This window comes from Pristiophorus japonicus, unplaced genomic scaffold, assembly GCF_044704955.1.
Source record: "Pristiophorus japonicus isolate sPriJap1 unplaced genomic scaffold, sPriJap1.hap1 HAP1_SCAFFOLD_981, whole genome shotgun sequence".
Taxonomy (NCBI): Eukaryota; Metazoa; Chordata; class Chondrichthyes; family Pristiophoridae; genus Pristiophorus; species Pristiophorus japonicus.
The window spans coordinates 2,353-16,821 of record NW_027254910.1 but is presented as its reverse complement, the minus strand read 5'-3'; the positions used below and the strand labels follow the sequence as shown (position 1 = coordinate 16,821).

The window sequence follows — 14,469 nt, the reverse complement described above, 5'->3', positions numbered from 1 at the left end:
GGGTATTGGTGAGGCCACACCTGGAGTACTGCGTGCAGTTTTGGTTTCCATATTTACGAAAGGGTATACTTGCTTTGGAGGCAGTTCAGAGAAGGTTCACTCGGTTGATTCCGGGGATGAGGGGGTTGACTTATGAGGAAAGGTTGAGTAGGTTGGGCCTCTACTCATTGGAATTCAGAAGAATGAGAGATGATCTTATCGAAACGTGTAAGATTATGAGGGGGCTTGACAAGGTGGATGCAGAGAGGATGTTTCCACTGATGGGGGAGACTAGAACTAGGGGGCATGGTCTTAGAATAAGGGGCCGCCCATTTAAAACTGAGATGAGGAGGAATTTCTTCTCTCAGAGGGTTGTAAATCTGTGGAATTCTCTGCCCCAGAGAGCTGTGGAGGCTGGGTCATTGAATATATTTAAGACAGAGATAGACAGTTTCTCAAACGATAAGGGGATAAGAGATTATGGGGAGCGGGCGGGGAAGTGGAGCTGAGTCCATGATCGGATCAGCCATGATCTTATTGAATGGCGGAACAGGCTCAAGGGGCCGAATGGCCGACTCCTGCTCCTATTTCTTATGTTATGTTCTTATGACCAATTATCACAGTGCGACGTTATCTGCCTTCTCTCAGTCAGCTAAGACCTCTGCCAGGTGCAATGAATGAGAATTGATCAATTGGCTACAGTTTACCGATTATCACGGTGCGATGTTATCTGTCTTCTCTCAGTCAGCTCAGACCCCTGCCGGGTGCAATGAATGAGAATTGATCAATTGGCTACAGTTTACCGATTATCACGGTGCGATGTTATCTGTCTTCTCTCAGTCAGCTAAGACCCCTGTCGGGCACAGGGAATGAAAATGGCCTCCTTCTGTGCTGTAATCATTCTACGGTTGTAGTTCCCCGCTAACAGCCTTCCTTTCTTTCGGCCCTCTCAGTCGGACGAGGATCGGAAGCACTTGAGCCGCCTGCAGGACCTGGTGGACAAGCTGCAGCTGAAAGTCAAAGCCTACAAGAGGACCAGTGAAGAGGCCGTAAGTTGAACATCGAGAACTGGGAGACCTGCAAGGGGACTGAGGCTCGCAACACGGGACTGAGGGACCAGCAGGGGATATGTGCCTACATATTTGCTCCTCTATCCCACTCTCATTGTTTGAGGGTCTATAAATACATGCCCAGCATTGTGCTCGCCCCTTTTTTATTTTTCAGTTCGACCCATGTGGCCTCATTTGATGATCCCTCTAACATATCATTCCTCCTCACCGTGGCAATAGTTTCTTTAATCAATATCGCAACCCCCCCTCCACCCCACTCCCTTTTTACCCACTGTCTAAAAAAATCCTGTAACCAGGAATATTGAGCTGCCAAACCTGCCCCTCTTTCAGCCATGTCTCTGTAATGGCTATAATGTCATACTCCCAAGTGTCTACCTGGCTCTTAGCTCATCCGGCTTATTCGCTGTACACCTTGCATTGGAGTATATACCATTTAGCACTGGAAGACCTCCTTGGTTGCATAGAAACATAGAAAATAGGAGCAGGAGTAGGCCATTCGGCCCCTCGAGCCTGCACCATTCAATATGATCATGGCTGATCCTCTATCTCAACACCATATTCCCGCTTTCTCCCCAGACCCCTTGATGCCTTTTGTGTCTAGAAACCTATCTATCTCCCTCTTAAATATATTCAGTGACTTGGCCCCCACAGCCTTCTGCGGTAGAGAATTCCACAGGTTCACCACCCTCGGAGTGAAAACATTCCTCCTCATCTCGCTCCTAAATTTCCTACCCCGTAGCCTGAGACTGTGGTGACCCCCTTGTTCTAGGCTTCCCAGCCCCCGGGGAAACATCCCCCCCGCATCCAGTCTGTCCAACCCCGTCAGTCCTGAACTGTCTAAAAAGCCGGTAACCAGGAATATTGAGCTGCCAAACCTGCCCCTCTTTCAGCCATGTCTCAGAGGGTGGTGGGGATCTGGAACTCGCTGCCTGGAAGAACGGTGGCTGCAGGAACCCTCACCACTTTTAAAAGATGGTTGGATGGGCACTTAAAGTGCCGCAACCTGCAGGGTTACCGATTTAGAGCTGGTCATTGGGATTAGACTGGTTACTCTCTTGTTGGCTGCCGCAGATATAACGGTAAGTACTGCACGGAATCGAATACGGCCAGGGTGATCTCCTGGATTAGTGTCGATCGCCTGGATGGGTCGGAGAGGAATTTTCCCAGATTTTTTTCTCCCTAAATTGGCCTGGGTTTTTACCTGGTTGTTGCCTCTCCCAGGGGATCACATGGCTCCGGTTGGGGTGGAGTGTGGAATGTTTCAGTGTAAGGGGTGTCGCAGTTGTGTGGGGGCGGACCGGTTGGGCTGGGTGCCCTTTGCCTTTCCGTCATTGTTCGTGGGTTTATCTGTAACCTCCAGGGCTGCTGACCGAGGGCCGTGCGGCTCTTTGTCGGCCCGGCGCGGACACCATGGGCCGGAATGGCCTCCTTCTGCCACTGTAAATTTCTATGTTTCCATGTCTCTGCGATGGCCATAATATCATACTCCCAAGTGTCTGCCTGTGCTCTCAGCTCATCTGCCTTACTCACTATACTCCTTGCATTGAAGGAGATACCGCTTAGCACAGGAAGACTTCCTCGATCACTGTAGCGGAGTATTTACAATAGGCACTCAACACCAGGTCTGGGTTCGAAGATTCAAGTCGACGTTATTTTGCACCAATGGGGAGCCTGCCTGCTGGTTGACTACTACAAAAGCCCTTTTTCATCCCGAGACCCATTCTTAACCCTTTCATTATAACAGAGCTCGAAAGCCCCACTTCAGTGCCCCCTTTTGGTACGTGGCTACCCAGCCCAAGATTAACGAACCTAATTGGATTGGGGGTAAAGTATTGGCATGGATTGGATATTGGTTAACTGTCGGGAAACAGAGCGCAGGAATAAATGGGTCTCTTTTGGGGTGGTGGGCAGTGACTAGTGGGGTACCCCTTTGCCACTGGACCAAGACCTAGCTCTGCCAAGCCCATGTGGTGGCTGGTGTTAAAACAATCCAGGCACAGGCATCTTCCGCCCCCTCAATTGGAGTTCAGGACTGGAACATCGGGTCCTTCATTGAAACATCTGTGAACTCGTGGAAGCAAGTCTTCCTCGTTCGAGGGACCGCCCCCAATCCAATGGGCAAATGCATGGCAGGTGCAGTATAATGTGGGTTTATGTGAGGTTATCCGCTTTGGTGGCAAAAACAGGAAGGCAGAGTATTATCTGAATGGTGACAGATTAGTAAAAAGGGAGGGGCAACGAGACCTGGGTGTCATGGTACATCAGTCATTGAAAGTTGGCATGCAGGTACAGCAGGCGGTGAAGAAGGCAAACGGCATGTCGGCCTTCATAGCGAGGGGATTTGAGTATAGGAGCAGGGAGGTCTTACTGCAGTTGTACAGGGCCTTGGTGAGGCCTCACCTGGAATATTGTGTTCAGTTTTGGTCTCCTAATCTGAGGAAGTACATTCTTGCTATTGAGGGAGTGCAGCGAAGGTTCACCAGACTGATTCCCAGGATGGCAGGACTGACATATGAGGAGAGACTGGATCGACTAGGCTTATATTCACTGGAATTTAGAAGGATGAGAGGGTATCTCATAGAAACATATAAAATTCCGACGGGACTGGACAGGTTAGATGCATGAAGAATGTTCCCGATGTTGGGGAAGTCCAGAACCAGGGGGTCACAGTCTAAGGATAAGGGGTAAGCCATTTAGAAACATAGAAACATAGAAAATAGGTGCAGGAGTAGGCCATTCGGCCCTTCTAGCCTGCACCGCCATTCAATGAGTTCATGGCTGAATATGCAACTTCAGTACCCCATTCCTGCTTTCTCGCCATACTCCTTGATCCCCCGAGTAGTAAGGATTACATCTAACTCCTTTTTGAATATATTTAGTGAATTGGCCTCAACAACTTTCTGTGGTAGAGAATTCCACAGGTTCACCACTCTCTGGGTGAAGAAGTCTCTCCTCATCTCAGTCCTAAATGGCCTTACCCCTTATCCTTAGACTGTGACCCCTGGTTCTGGACTTCCCCAACATTGGGAACATTCTTCCTGCATTTAACCTGTCCAATCCCGTCAGAATCTTAAACGTTTCTATTAAGTCCCCTCTCATTCTTCTGAACTCCAGTGAATATAAGCCCAGTTGATCCAGTCTTTCTTGATAGGTCAGTCCCGTCATCCCAGGAATCAGTCTGGTGAACCTTCGCTGCACTCCCTCAATAGCAAGAATGTCCTTCCTCAGGTTAGGAGACCAAAACTATACACAATACTCCAGGTGAGGCCTCACCAATGCCCTGTACAACTGCCCCTGTACTCAAATCCCCTCGCTATGAAGGCCAACATGCCATTTGCTTTCTTAACCGCCTGCTGTACCTGCATGCCAACCTTCAATGACTGATGTACCATGACATCCAGGTCTCGTTGCACCTCCCTTTTTCCTAATCTGTCACCATTCAGATAATAGTCTGTCTCTCTGTTTTTACCACCAAAGTGGATAACCTCACATTTATCCACATTATACTTCATCTGCCATGCATTTGCCCACTCACCTAACCTATCCAAGTCGCTCTGCAGCCTCATAGCATCCTCCTCACAGCTCACACTGCCACATAACTTAGTGTCATCCGCAAATTTGGAGATACTACATTTAATCCCCTCGTCTAAATCATTAATGTACAGTGTAAACAGCTGGGGCCCCAGCACAGAACCTTGCGGTACCCCACTAGTCACTGCCTGCCATTCTGAAAAGTACCCATTTACTCCTACTCTTTGCTTCCTGTCTGACAACCAGTTCTCAATCCATGTCAGCACACTACCCGCAATCCCATGTGCTTTAACTTTGCACATTAATCTCTTGTGTGGGACCTTGTCGAAAGCCTTCTGAAAGTCCAAATATACCACATCAACTTGTTCTCCCTTGTCCACTCTACTGGAAACATCCTCAAAAAATTCCAGAAGGTTTGTCAAGCATGATTTCCCTTTCACAAATCCATGCTGACTTGGACCTATCATTTCACCTCTTTCCAAATGCGCTGCTATGACATCCTTAATAATTGATTCCATCATCTTACCCACTACTGAGGTCAGGCTGACCGGTCTATAATTCCCTGTTTTCTCTCTCCCTCCTTTTTTAAAAAGTGGGGTTACATTGGCTACCCTCCACTCGATAGGAACTGATCCAGAGTCAATGGAATGTTGGAAAATGACTGTCAATGCATCCGCTATTTCCAAGGCCACCTCCTTAAGTACTCCGGGATGCAGTCCATCAGGCCCTGGGGATTTATCGGTCTTCAATCCCATCAATTTCCCCAACACAATTTCCTGACTAATAAGGATTTCCCTCAGTTCCTCCTCCTTACTAGACCCTCTGACCCCTCTTATATCCGGAAGGTTGTTAGTGTTCTCCTTAGTGAATACCGAACCAAAGTACTTGTTCAATTGGTCTGCCATTTCTTTGTTCCCCGTTATGACTTCCCCTGATTCTGACTGCAGGGGACCTACGTTTGTCTTTACTAATCTTTTTCTCTTTACATATCTATAGAAACTTTTGCAATCCGTCTTAATGTTCCCTGCAAGCTTCTTCTCGTACTCCATTTTCCCTGCCCTAATCAAACCCTTTGTCCTCCTCTGCTGAGTTCTAAATTTCTCCCAGTCTCCGGGTTCGCTGCTATTTCTGCCCAATTTGTATGCCACTTCCTTGGCTTTAATACTATCCCTGATTTCCCGAGATAGCCACGGTTGAGCCACCTTCCCTTTTTTATTTTTACGACAGACAGGAATGTACAATTGTTGTCGTTCATCCATGCGGTCTCTAAATGTCTGCCATTGCCCATCCACAGTCAACCCTTTAAGTATCATTTGCCAATCAATCCCAGCAAATTCACGCCTCATACCTTCAAAGTTACCCTTCTTTAAGTTCTGGACCATGGTCTCTGAATTAACTGTTTCATTCTCCATCCTAATGCAGAATTCCACCATATTATGGTCACTCTTCCCCAAGGGGCCTCGCACAACGAGATTGCTAATTAATCCTCTCTCATTACACAACACCCAGTCTAAGATGGCCTCCCCCCTGGTTGGTTCCTCGACATATTGGTCTAGAAAACCATCCCTTATGCACTCCAGGAAATCCTCCTCCACCGTATTGCTTCCAGTTTGGTTAGCCCAATCTATGTGCATATTAAAGTCACCCATTATAACTGCTGTACCCTTATTGCATGCACCCCTAATTTCCTGTTTGATGCCCTCCCCAACATCACTACTACTGTTTGGAGGTCTATACACAACTCCCACTAACGTTTTTTGCCCTTTGGTGTTCTGTAGCTCTACCCATATAGATTCCACATCATCCAAGCTAATGTCCTTCCGAACTATTGCCTTAATCTCCTCCTTAACCAGCAATGCTACCCCACCTCCTTTTCCTTTTATTCTATCCTTCCTGAATGTTGAATACCCCTGGATGTTGAGTTCCCAGCCCTGATCATCCTGGAGCCACGTCTCCGTAATCCCAATCACATCATATTTGTTAACATCTATTTGCACAGTTAATTCATCCACCTTATTGCGGATACTCCTTGCATTAAGACACAAAGCCTTCAGGCTTGTTTTTTTAACACCCTTTGTCCTTTTAGAATTTTGCTGTACAGTGGCCCTTTTTGTTCTTTCCCTTGGGTTTCTCTGCCCTCCACTTTTCCTCATCTCCTTTCTGTCTTTTGCTTTTGTCTCCTTTTAGTTTCCCCCTGTCTCGCTGCATTGGTTCCCATCCCCCTGCCATATTAGTTTAACTCCTCCCCAACAGCATTAGCAAACACTCCCCCTAGGACATTGGTTCCGGTCGTGCCCAGGTGCAGACCGTCCGGTTTGTACTGGTCCCACCTCCCCCAGAACCGGTTCCAATGTCCCAGGAATTTGAATCCCTCCCTTCTGCACCACTTCTCAAGCCACGTATTCATCTGAGCTATCCTGCGATTCCTACTCTGACTAGCACGTGGCACTGGTAGCAATCCCGAGATTACTGCTTTTGAGGTCCTACTTTTTAATTTAGCTCCTAGCTTCTTAAATTCGTTTCGTAGGAACTCATCCCTTTTTTTACCTATGTCGTTGGTACCAATGTGCACCACAATAACTGGCTGTTCTCCCTCCCTTTTCAGAATGTCCTTGACCCTTGCACCAGGGAGGCAACATACCATCCTGGAGTCTCGGTTGCGGCCGCAGAAACGCCTATCTATTCCCCTCACCATTGAATCCCCTATCACTATCGCTCTCCCACTCTTTTTCTTGCCCTCCTGTGCAGCAGAGCCAGCCACGGTGCCATGAACTTGGCTGCTACTGCTCTCCCCTGATGAGTCATCCCCCTCAACAGTACTCAAAGCGGTGTATCTGTTTTGCAGGGGGATGCCCACAGGGGACTCCTGCACTACCTTCCTTGCACTGCTCTTCCTGCTGGTCTTCCATTCCCTATCTGGCTGTGGACCCTTCACCTGCGTTACGACCAACTCGCTACACGTGCTACTCACGTCATTCTCAGCATCGTGGATGCTCCAGAGTGAATCCACCCTCAGCTCCAATTCCGCAACGCGGTCTGTCAGGAGCTGGAGGTGGATACACTTCCCGCACACGTAGTGGTCAGGGACACCGGAAGTGTCCCCGAGTTCCCACATGGCACAGGAGGAGCACAACACGCGACCGAGCTGTCCTGTCATGACTTAACCCTTAGATGAGCAACAACAATGCTAAAGTTTACTCACTGTTATAGAAGAGAAGAAAGAAAAACTACTCACCAATCACCAGCCAATCACTTACCCACTTGGCTGTGACGTTACCTTTGTTTCTTTCCACTTCTTTTTGCCTTCTCCCTGTAGCTGCACAAGTACGCCTCTCGCTGCCGCTGGGCCTATTAAAGGCCTCTCCGACCCCGGACTCGCGCCTCTCGCTGCCGCTGGGCCTATTAAAGGCCTCTCCGACCCCGGACTCGCGCCTCACCAACTGCCGCTGTGCCTATTCAGGACCGAGATGAGGAGAAACTTCTTCACTCAGAGAATTGTGAGCCTGTGGAATTCTCTACCACAGAGAGTTGTTGAGGCCAGTTCATTGGATATATTCAAGAGGGAGTTAGATGTGGCCCTTACGGCTAAAGGGATCAAGGGGTATGGAAAGAAAGCAGGAAAGGGGTACTGAGGTGAATGATCAGTCATGATCTTATTGAATGGTGGTGCAGGCTCGAAGGGCCGAATGGCCTACTCCTGCACCTATTTTCTATGTTTCTATCCACCAAAGAAACCAAGGATAAATGTCGTATGTACGGATATATTAGTGCTGATTAAGCGATCCGGCAACCTCACTTTATGTTTCACACCAAACACTGTGGTCAAACTAGGCCATTGATACCTGCTACCATAAAATGCCGAGAACATGGTTTTAAACAACCCGAGACGGGATGATGAACTGGAACAGTGTGAGGTACCAAGTTGGCAAGGCCTTTCCCGTCTCAAATAACATTTGACGCAGTTGTAAACGGGCACTGAGAGTAGTATACTGGCAGGTTCCATACAGCATTCAAAGGACATTGAGGAAACCCTGCAAGACACTCAATAGTGATAACATGTCTAGGATTACATTAACACATAAAAACAGGAACAGGAGAAGCCCCATTCAGCCCCTCGAGCCTGTTACACAGGAACAGGAGGAGGCCCATTCAGCCCCTCGAGCCTGTTACACAGGAACAGGAGGAGGCCCATTCAGCCCCTCGAGCCTGTTACACAGGAACAGGAGGAGGCCCATTCAGCCCCTCGAGCCTGTTACACAGGAACAGGAGGAGGCCCATTCAGCCCCTCGAGCCTGTTACACAGGAACAGGAGGTGGTCCATTCAGCCGCTCGAGCCCGTTACACAGGATCAGGAGGAGGTCCATTCAGCCTCTCGAGCCTGTTACACAGGAACAGGAGGAGACCCATTCAGCCCCTCGGGCCTGTTACACAGAAACAGGAGGAGGCCCATTCAGTCCCTCGAGCCTGTTACACAGGAACAGGAGGAGACCCATTCAGCCCCTCGGGCCTGTTACACTGGAACAGGAGGAGGCCCATTCAGCCCCTCGAGCCTGTTACACAGGAACAGGAGGTGGTCCATTCAGCCCCTCGAGCCTGTTACACAGGAACAGGAGGAGGCCCATTCAGCCCCTCGAGCCTGTTACACAGGAACAGGAGGAAGTCCATTCAGCCCCTCGAGCCTGTTACACAGGAACAGGAGGAGGCCCATTCAGCCCCTCGAGCCTGTTACACAGGAACAGGAGGAGGCCCATTCAGCCCCTCGAGCCTGTTACACAGGAACAGGAGGAGGCCCATTCAGCCCCTCGAGCCTGTTACACAGGAACAGGAGGAGGCCCATTCAGCCCCTCGAGCCTGTTACACAGGAACAGGAGGAGGCCCATTCAGCCCCTCGAGCCTGTTACACAGGAACAGGAGGAGACCCATTCAGCCCCTCGGGCCTGTTACACTGGAACAGGAGGAGGCCCATTCAGCCCCTCGAGCCTGTTACACAGGAACAGGAGGAGGCCCATTCAGCCCCTCGAGCCTGTTACACAGGAACAGGAGGAGGCCCATTCAGCCCCTCGAGCCTGTTACACAGGAACAGGAGGAGGCCCATTCAGCCCCTCGAGCCTGTTACACAGGAACAGGAGGAGGCCATTTGGCCCCTCGAGCCTGTTACACAGGAACAGGAGTCGGCCATTCGGCCCCTCGAGCCTGCTCCACCATTTAATACGATCATGGCTGATCCGATCATGGACTCAGCTCCACTTCCCCGCCCGCTCCCCATAACCCTTCACTCCCTTATCGCTCAAAAATCTGTCTATCTCCACCTTAAATATATTCAATGACCCAGCCTCCACAGCTCTCTGGGGCAGAGAATTCCACAGATTTACAACCCTCCGAGAGAAGAAATTCCTCCTCATCTCAGTTTTAAATGGGCGGCCCCTTATTCTAAGACCATGCCCCCTAGTTCTAGTCTCCCCCATCAGTGGGAACATCCTCTCTGCATCCACCTTGTCGAGCCCCCTCATAATCTGATACGTTTCGATAAGATCACCTCTCATTCTTCTGAACTCCAATGAGTAGAGGTCCAACCTCCTCAACCTTTCCTCATAAGTCAACCCCCTCATCCCCGGAATCAACCGAGTGAACCTTCTCTGAACTGCCTCCAATGCAAGTATATCCTTTCGTAAATATGGAGACCAAAACTACACGCAGTACTCCAGGTGTGGCCTCACCAATACCCTGTATAACTGGAGCAAGACTTCCCTGCTTTTATACTCCATCACCTTTGCCCCCTTATTGATAGTTTGGGAATGGAGCTGTCCGATATCAAATGCAGAATTTGTCTGGTGACCTCGTCGCCTGTTTCGGACAACCGCAACGTCCAATCCGTTTCCCTTTAGTAAAAGCGGTTCTCAAAGAGTATAACAACATAAGAACATGAGAATTAGGAACAGGAGTAGGCCATCTAGCCCCTCGAGCCTGCTCCGCCATTCAACAAGATCATGGCTGATCTGGCCGTGGACTCAGCTCCACTTACCCGCCCTCTCCCCGTAACCCTTAATTCCCTTATTGGTTAAAAATCTATCTATCTGTGACTTGAATACATTCAATGAGCTCGGCCTCAACTGCTTCCTTGGGCAGAGAATTCCACAGATTCACAACCCTCTGGGAGAAGAAATTCCTTCTCAACTCGGTTTTAAATTGGCTCCCCCGTATTTTGAGGCTGAGCCCCCTAGTTCTAGTCTCCCCGACCAGTGGAAACAACCTCCCTGCCTCTATCTTGTCTATCCCTTTCATTATTTTAAATGTTTCTATCAGATCACCCCTCATCCTTCTGAACTCCAACGAGTAAAGACCCAGTCTACTCAATCTATCATCATAAGGTAACCCCCTCATCTCCGGAATCAGCCTAGTGAATCGTCTCTGTACCCCCTCCAAAGCCAGTATATCCTTCCTTAAGTAAGGTGACCAAAACTGCACGCAGTACTCCAGGTGTGGCCTCACCAATACCCTGTACAGTTGCAGCAGGACCTCCCTGCTTTTGTACTCCATCCCTCTCGCAATGAAGGCCAACATTCCATTCACCTTCCTGATTACCTGCTACACCTGCAAACTAACTTTTTGGGATTCATGCACAAGGACCCCCAGGTCCCTCTGCACCGCAGCATGTTGTAATTTCTCCCCATTCAAATAATATTCCCTTTTACTGTTTTTTTTCCCCAAGGTGGATGACCTCACACTTTCCGACATTGTATTCCATCTGCCAAACCTTAGCCCAATCGCTTAACCTATCCAAATCTCTTTGCAGCCTCTCTGTGTCCTCTACACAACCCGCTTTCCCACTAATCTTTGTGTCATCTGCAAATTTTGTTACACTACACTCTGTCCCCTCTTCCAGGTCATCTATGTATATTGTAAACAGTTGTGGTCCCAGCACCGATCCCTGTGGCACACCACTAACCACCGATTTCCAACCCGAACAGGACCCATTTATCCCGACTCTCTGCTTTCTGTTCGCCAGCCAATTCTCGATCCGTGCTAATACATTTCCTCTGACTCCGCGTACCTCTATCTTCTGCAGTAACCTTTTGTGTGGCACCTTATCGAATGCCTTTTGGAAATCTAAATACACCACATCCATCGGGACACCTCTATCCACCATGCTCGTTAGGGCCACTCCTGCTCCGATTTCTTCTGTTTCTTGTGGAATAGTCTTCGCCGAGAGTTGAAATTGCGAGGTGTGGTTGCAGCTGCCCCACAGACAGAGGGCACCAGAGACCGAGCCTGTGCGGGCAGTACAGAGCATTGGCGAGATTACGAAGGCTAACCCCAGGGCGGGTCCCACGACACGACACGGCCCCCTGACGCGGTAAAACTCAGTGGCCCATTCCAAGGAGTGCACATCGGCGACTGCACGCAACATTTGGTTGTGACCGCTTGTGCACGCACCCCATGGAAGGAAGGCGACGCATAGCATGCGGGTTCACGCAGACGGTTAATCGCATGTTGGGATTCAGCCCCTTGAGTCAGGGAGGGACTGATGGAGCAGCCCGGGATGATGGGACGTACTGCATATCCCACACGCGAGATTGGTGTGCAAAATCAAAGCACATGGTATTGGGGGTAATGTGCTGACGTGGATAGAGAACTGGTTGGCAGACAGGAAGCAGAGAGTCGGGATAAACGGGTCCTTTTCAGAATGGCAGGCAGTGACTAGTGGGGTGCCGCAGGGCTCAGTGCTGGGACCCCAGCTATTTACAATATACATTAATGATTTAGACGAAGGAATTGAGTGTAATATCTCCAAGTTTGCAGATGACACTAAGCTGGGTGGCGGTGTGAGCTGTGAGGAGGATGCTAAGAGGCTGCAGGGTGACTTGGACAGGTTAGGTGAGTGGGCAAATGCATGGCAGATGCAGTATAATGTGGATAAATGTGAGGTTATCCACTTTGGGGGCAAAAACAGGAAGGCAGAATATTATCTGAATGGTGACAGATTAGGAAAAGGGGAGGTGCAACGAGACCTGGGTGTCATGGGACATCAGTCATTGAAGGTTGGCATGCAGGTACAGCAGGCGGTGAAGAAGGCAAATGGTACGTTGGCCTTCATAGCGAGAGGATTTGAGTATAGGAGCAGGGAGGTCTTACTGCAGTTGTACAGGGCCTTGGTGAGGCCCCACCTGGAATATTGTGTTCAGTTTTGGTCTCCTAATCTGAGGAAGGACATTCTTGCTATTGAGGGAGTGCAGCGAAGGTTCACCAGACTGATTCCCAGGATGGCAGGACTGACATATGAGGAGAGACTGGATCGACTGGGCTTGTATTCGCTGGAATTTAGAAGAATGAGAGGGGATCTCATAGAAACATATAAAATTCTGACGGGATTGGACAGGTTAGATGCAGGAAGAATGTTCCCGATGTTGGGGAAGTCCAGAACCAGGTGTCACAGTCTAAGGATAAGGGGTAAGCCATTTAGGACCGAGATGAGGAGAAATTTCTTCACCCAGAGAATTGTGAACCTGTGGAATTCTCTACCACAGAGAGTTGTTGAGGCCAGTTCGTTAGATATATTCAAGAGGGAGTTAGATATGGCCCTTACGGCTAAAGGGATCAAGGGGTATGGAGAGAAAGCAGGAAAGGGGTACTGAGGGAATGATCAGCCATGATCTTATTGAATGGTGGTGCAGGCTCGAAGGGCCGAATGGCCTACTCCTGCACCTACTTTGTACGTTTCTATGTTTCTATCCGAACACACCACATCCACTGGTTCCCCCGGATCTATTCTGCTCGTTACAACCTCAAAGACCTCCAACAGATTTGTCAAAAGCGATTTCCCTTTTGGAACTCCACATTGACTCTGCTCTGAGCCATTATTATTCTCCGAGTTTCGTTAACAGGGAGAGGGAGCAGGGAATGGGCGGCCATTTTATTGCGACTTTCTCTCCCGCACTCTCCCAGGAGGAGCAGGCCAATGTCAGCCTGGCCAAGTTCCGGAAGCTTCAGCACGAGCTGGACGAGGCGGAGGAGCGAGCTGACATTGCGGAGAGCCAGGTCAACAAGCTGAGGGCCAAGACCCGCGATCCCATGGCAAAGGTAAGCGACCGGGAGGCTGATCCCGGCGAACTAGGCCCGAGCGAGGGTATTGTCATGGTGATGCTGGGAAACGTCGCAACCCCGTTCCCATTCCCACCACCCAATCCCGAACTCGAACCCTCCCCTTCCCAACCCCATCCCCTTTCCCAAACCCTCCCAATCCCTAACCCATCCCTAACTCTACCCTTCCCCAAACTCCTCCCATTCCCCAAACCCCTCCCCTTCCCCAAACCCCACCCATTCCCCAACTCCCCTCCCCTTCACCAAACTCCTCCCCTTCCCCAAACTCCTCCCCTTCCCCAAACTCCTCCCATTCTCCAAACCCCTCCCCTTCCCCAAACCCCACCCATTCCCCAACTCCCCTCCCCTTCACCAAACTCCTCCCCTTCCTCAAACTCCTCCCATTCTCCAAACCCCTCCCCTTCCCCAAACTCCTCCCCTTCCCCAAACCCCTTCCCTTCCCCAAACCCCACCCATTCCCCAAACTCCTCCCCTTCCCCAAACCCCTCCCATTCCCCAAACACCTTCCATTCCCCAAACCCCTCCCCTTCCCCAAACCCCACCCATTCCCCAACTCCCCTCCCCTTCACCAAACTCCTCCCCTTCCCCAAACTCCTCCCATTCTCCAAACCCCACCCATTCCCTAAACTCCTCCCCTTCCCCAAACCCCTCCCCTTCCCCAAAGCCCACCCATTACCAAAACCCCGTCCCCTTCCCCAAACCCCTCCCCTTCCCCAACTCCCCTCCTCTTCACCAAACTCCCTCCCCATCTCCAACACCCCTCCCCTTCCCCAAACACTCCCAATCCCTA

General features: G+C 50.0%; 1 protein-coding gene across 1 annotated transcript in view; it reads left to right on the top strand.

The window, feature by feature from the left end:
- Positions 1-13,704, top strand: part of LOC139258431 (myosin-7-like) — a gene marked incomplete at both ends in the record, with an annotated part of 135,436 nt that extends 121,732 nt beyond the window's left edge. The window contains 2 exon segments of the mRNA XM_070874781.1: positions 933-1,028; positions 13,524-13,704. Coding sequence (XP_070730882.1) covers positions 933-1,028; positions 13,524-13,704 — 277 coding nt within the window.
- Positions 13,705-14,469: the final 765 nt, after the last annotated feature.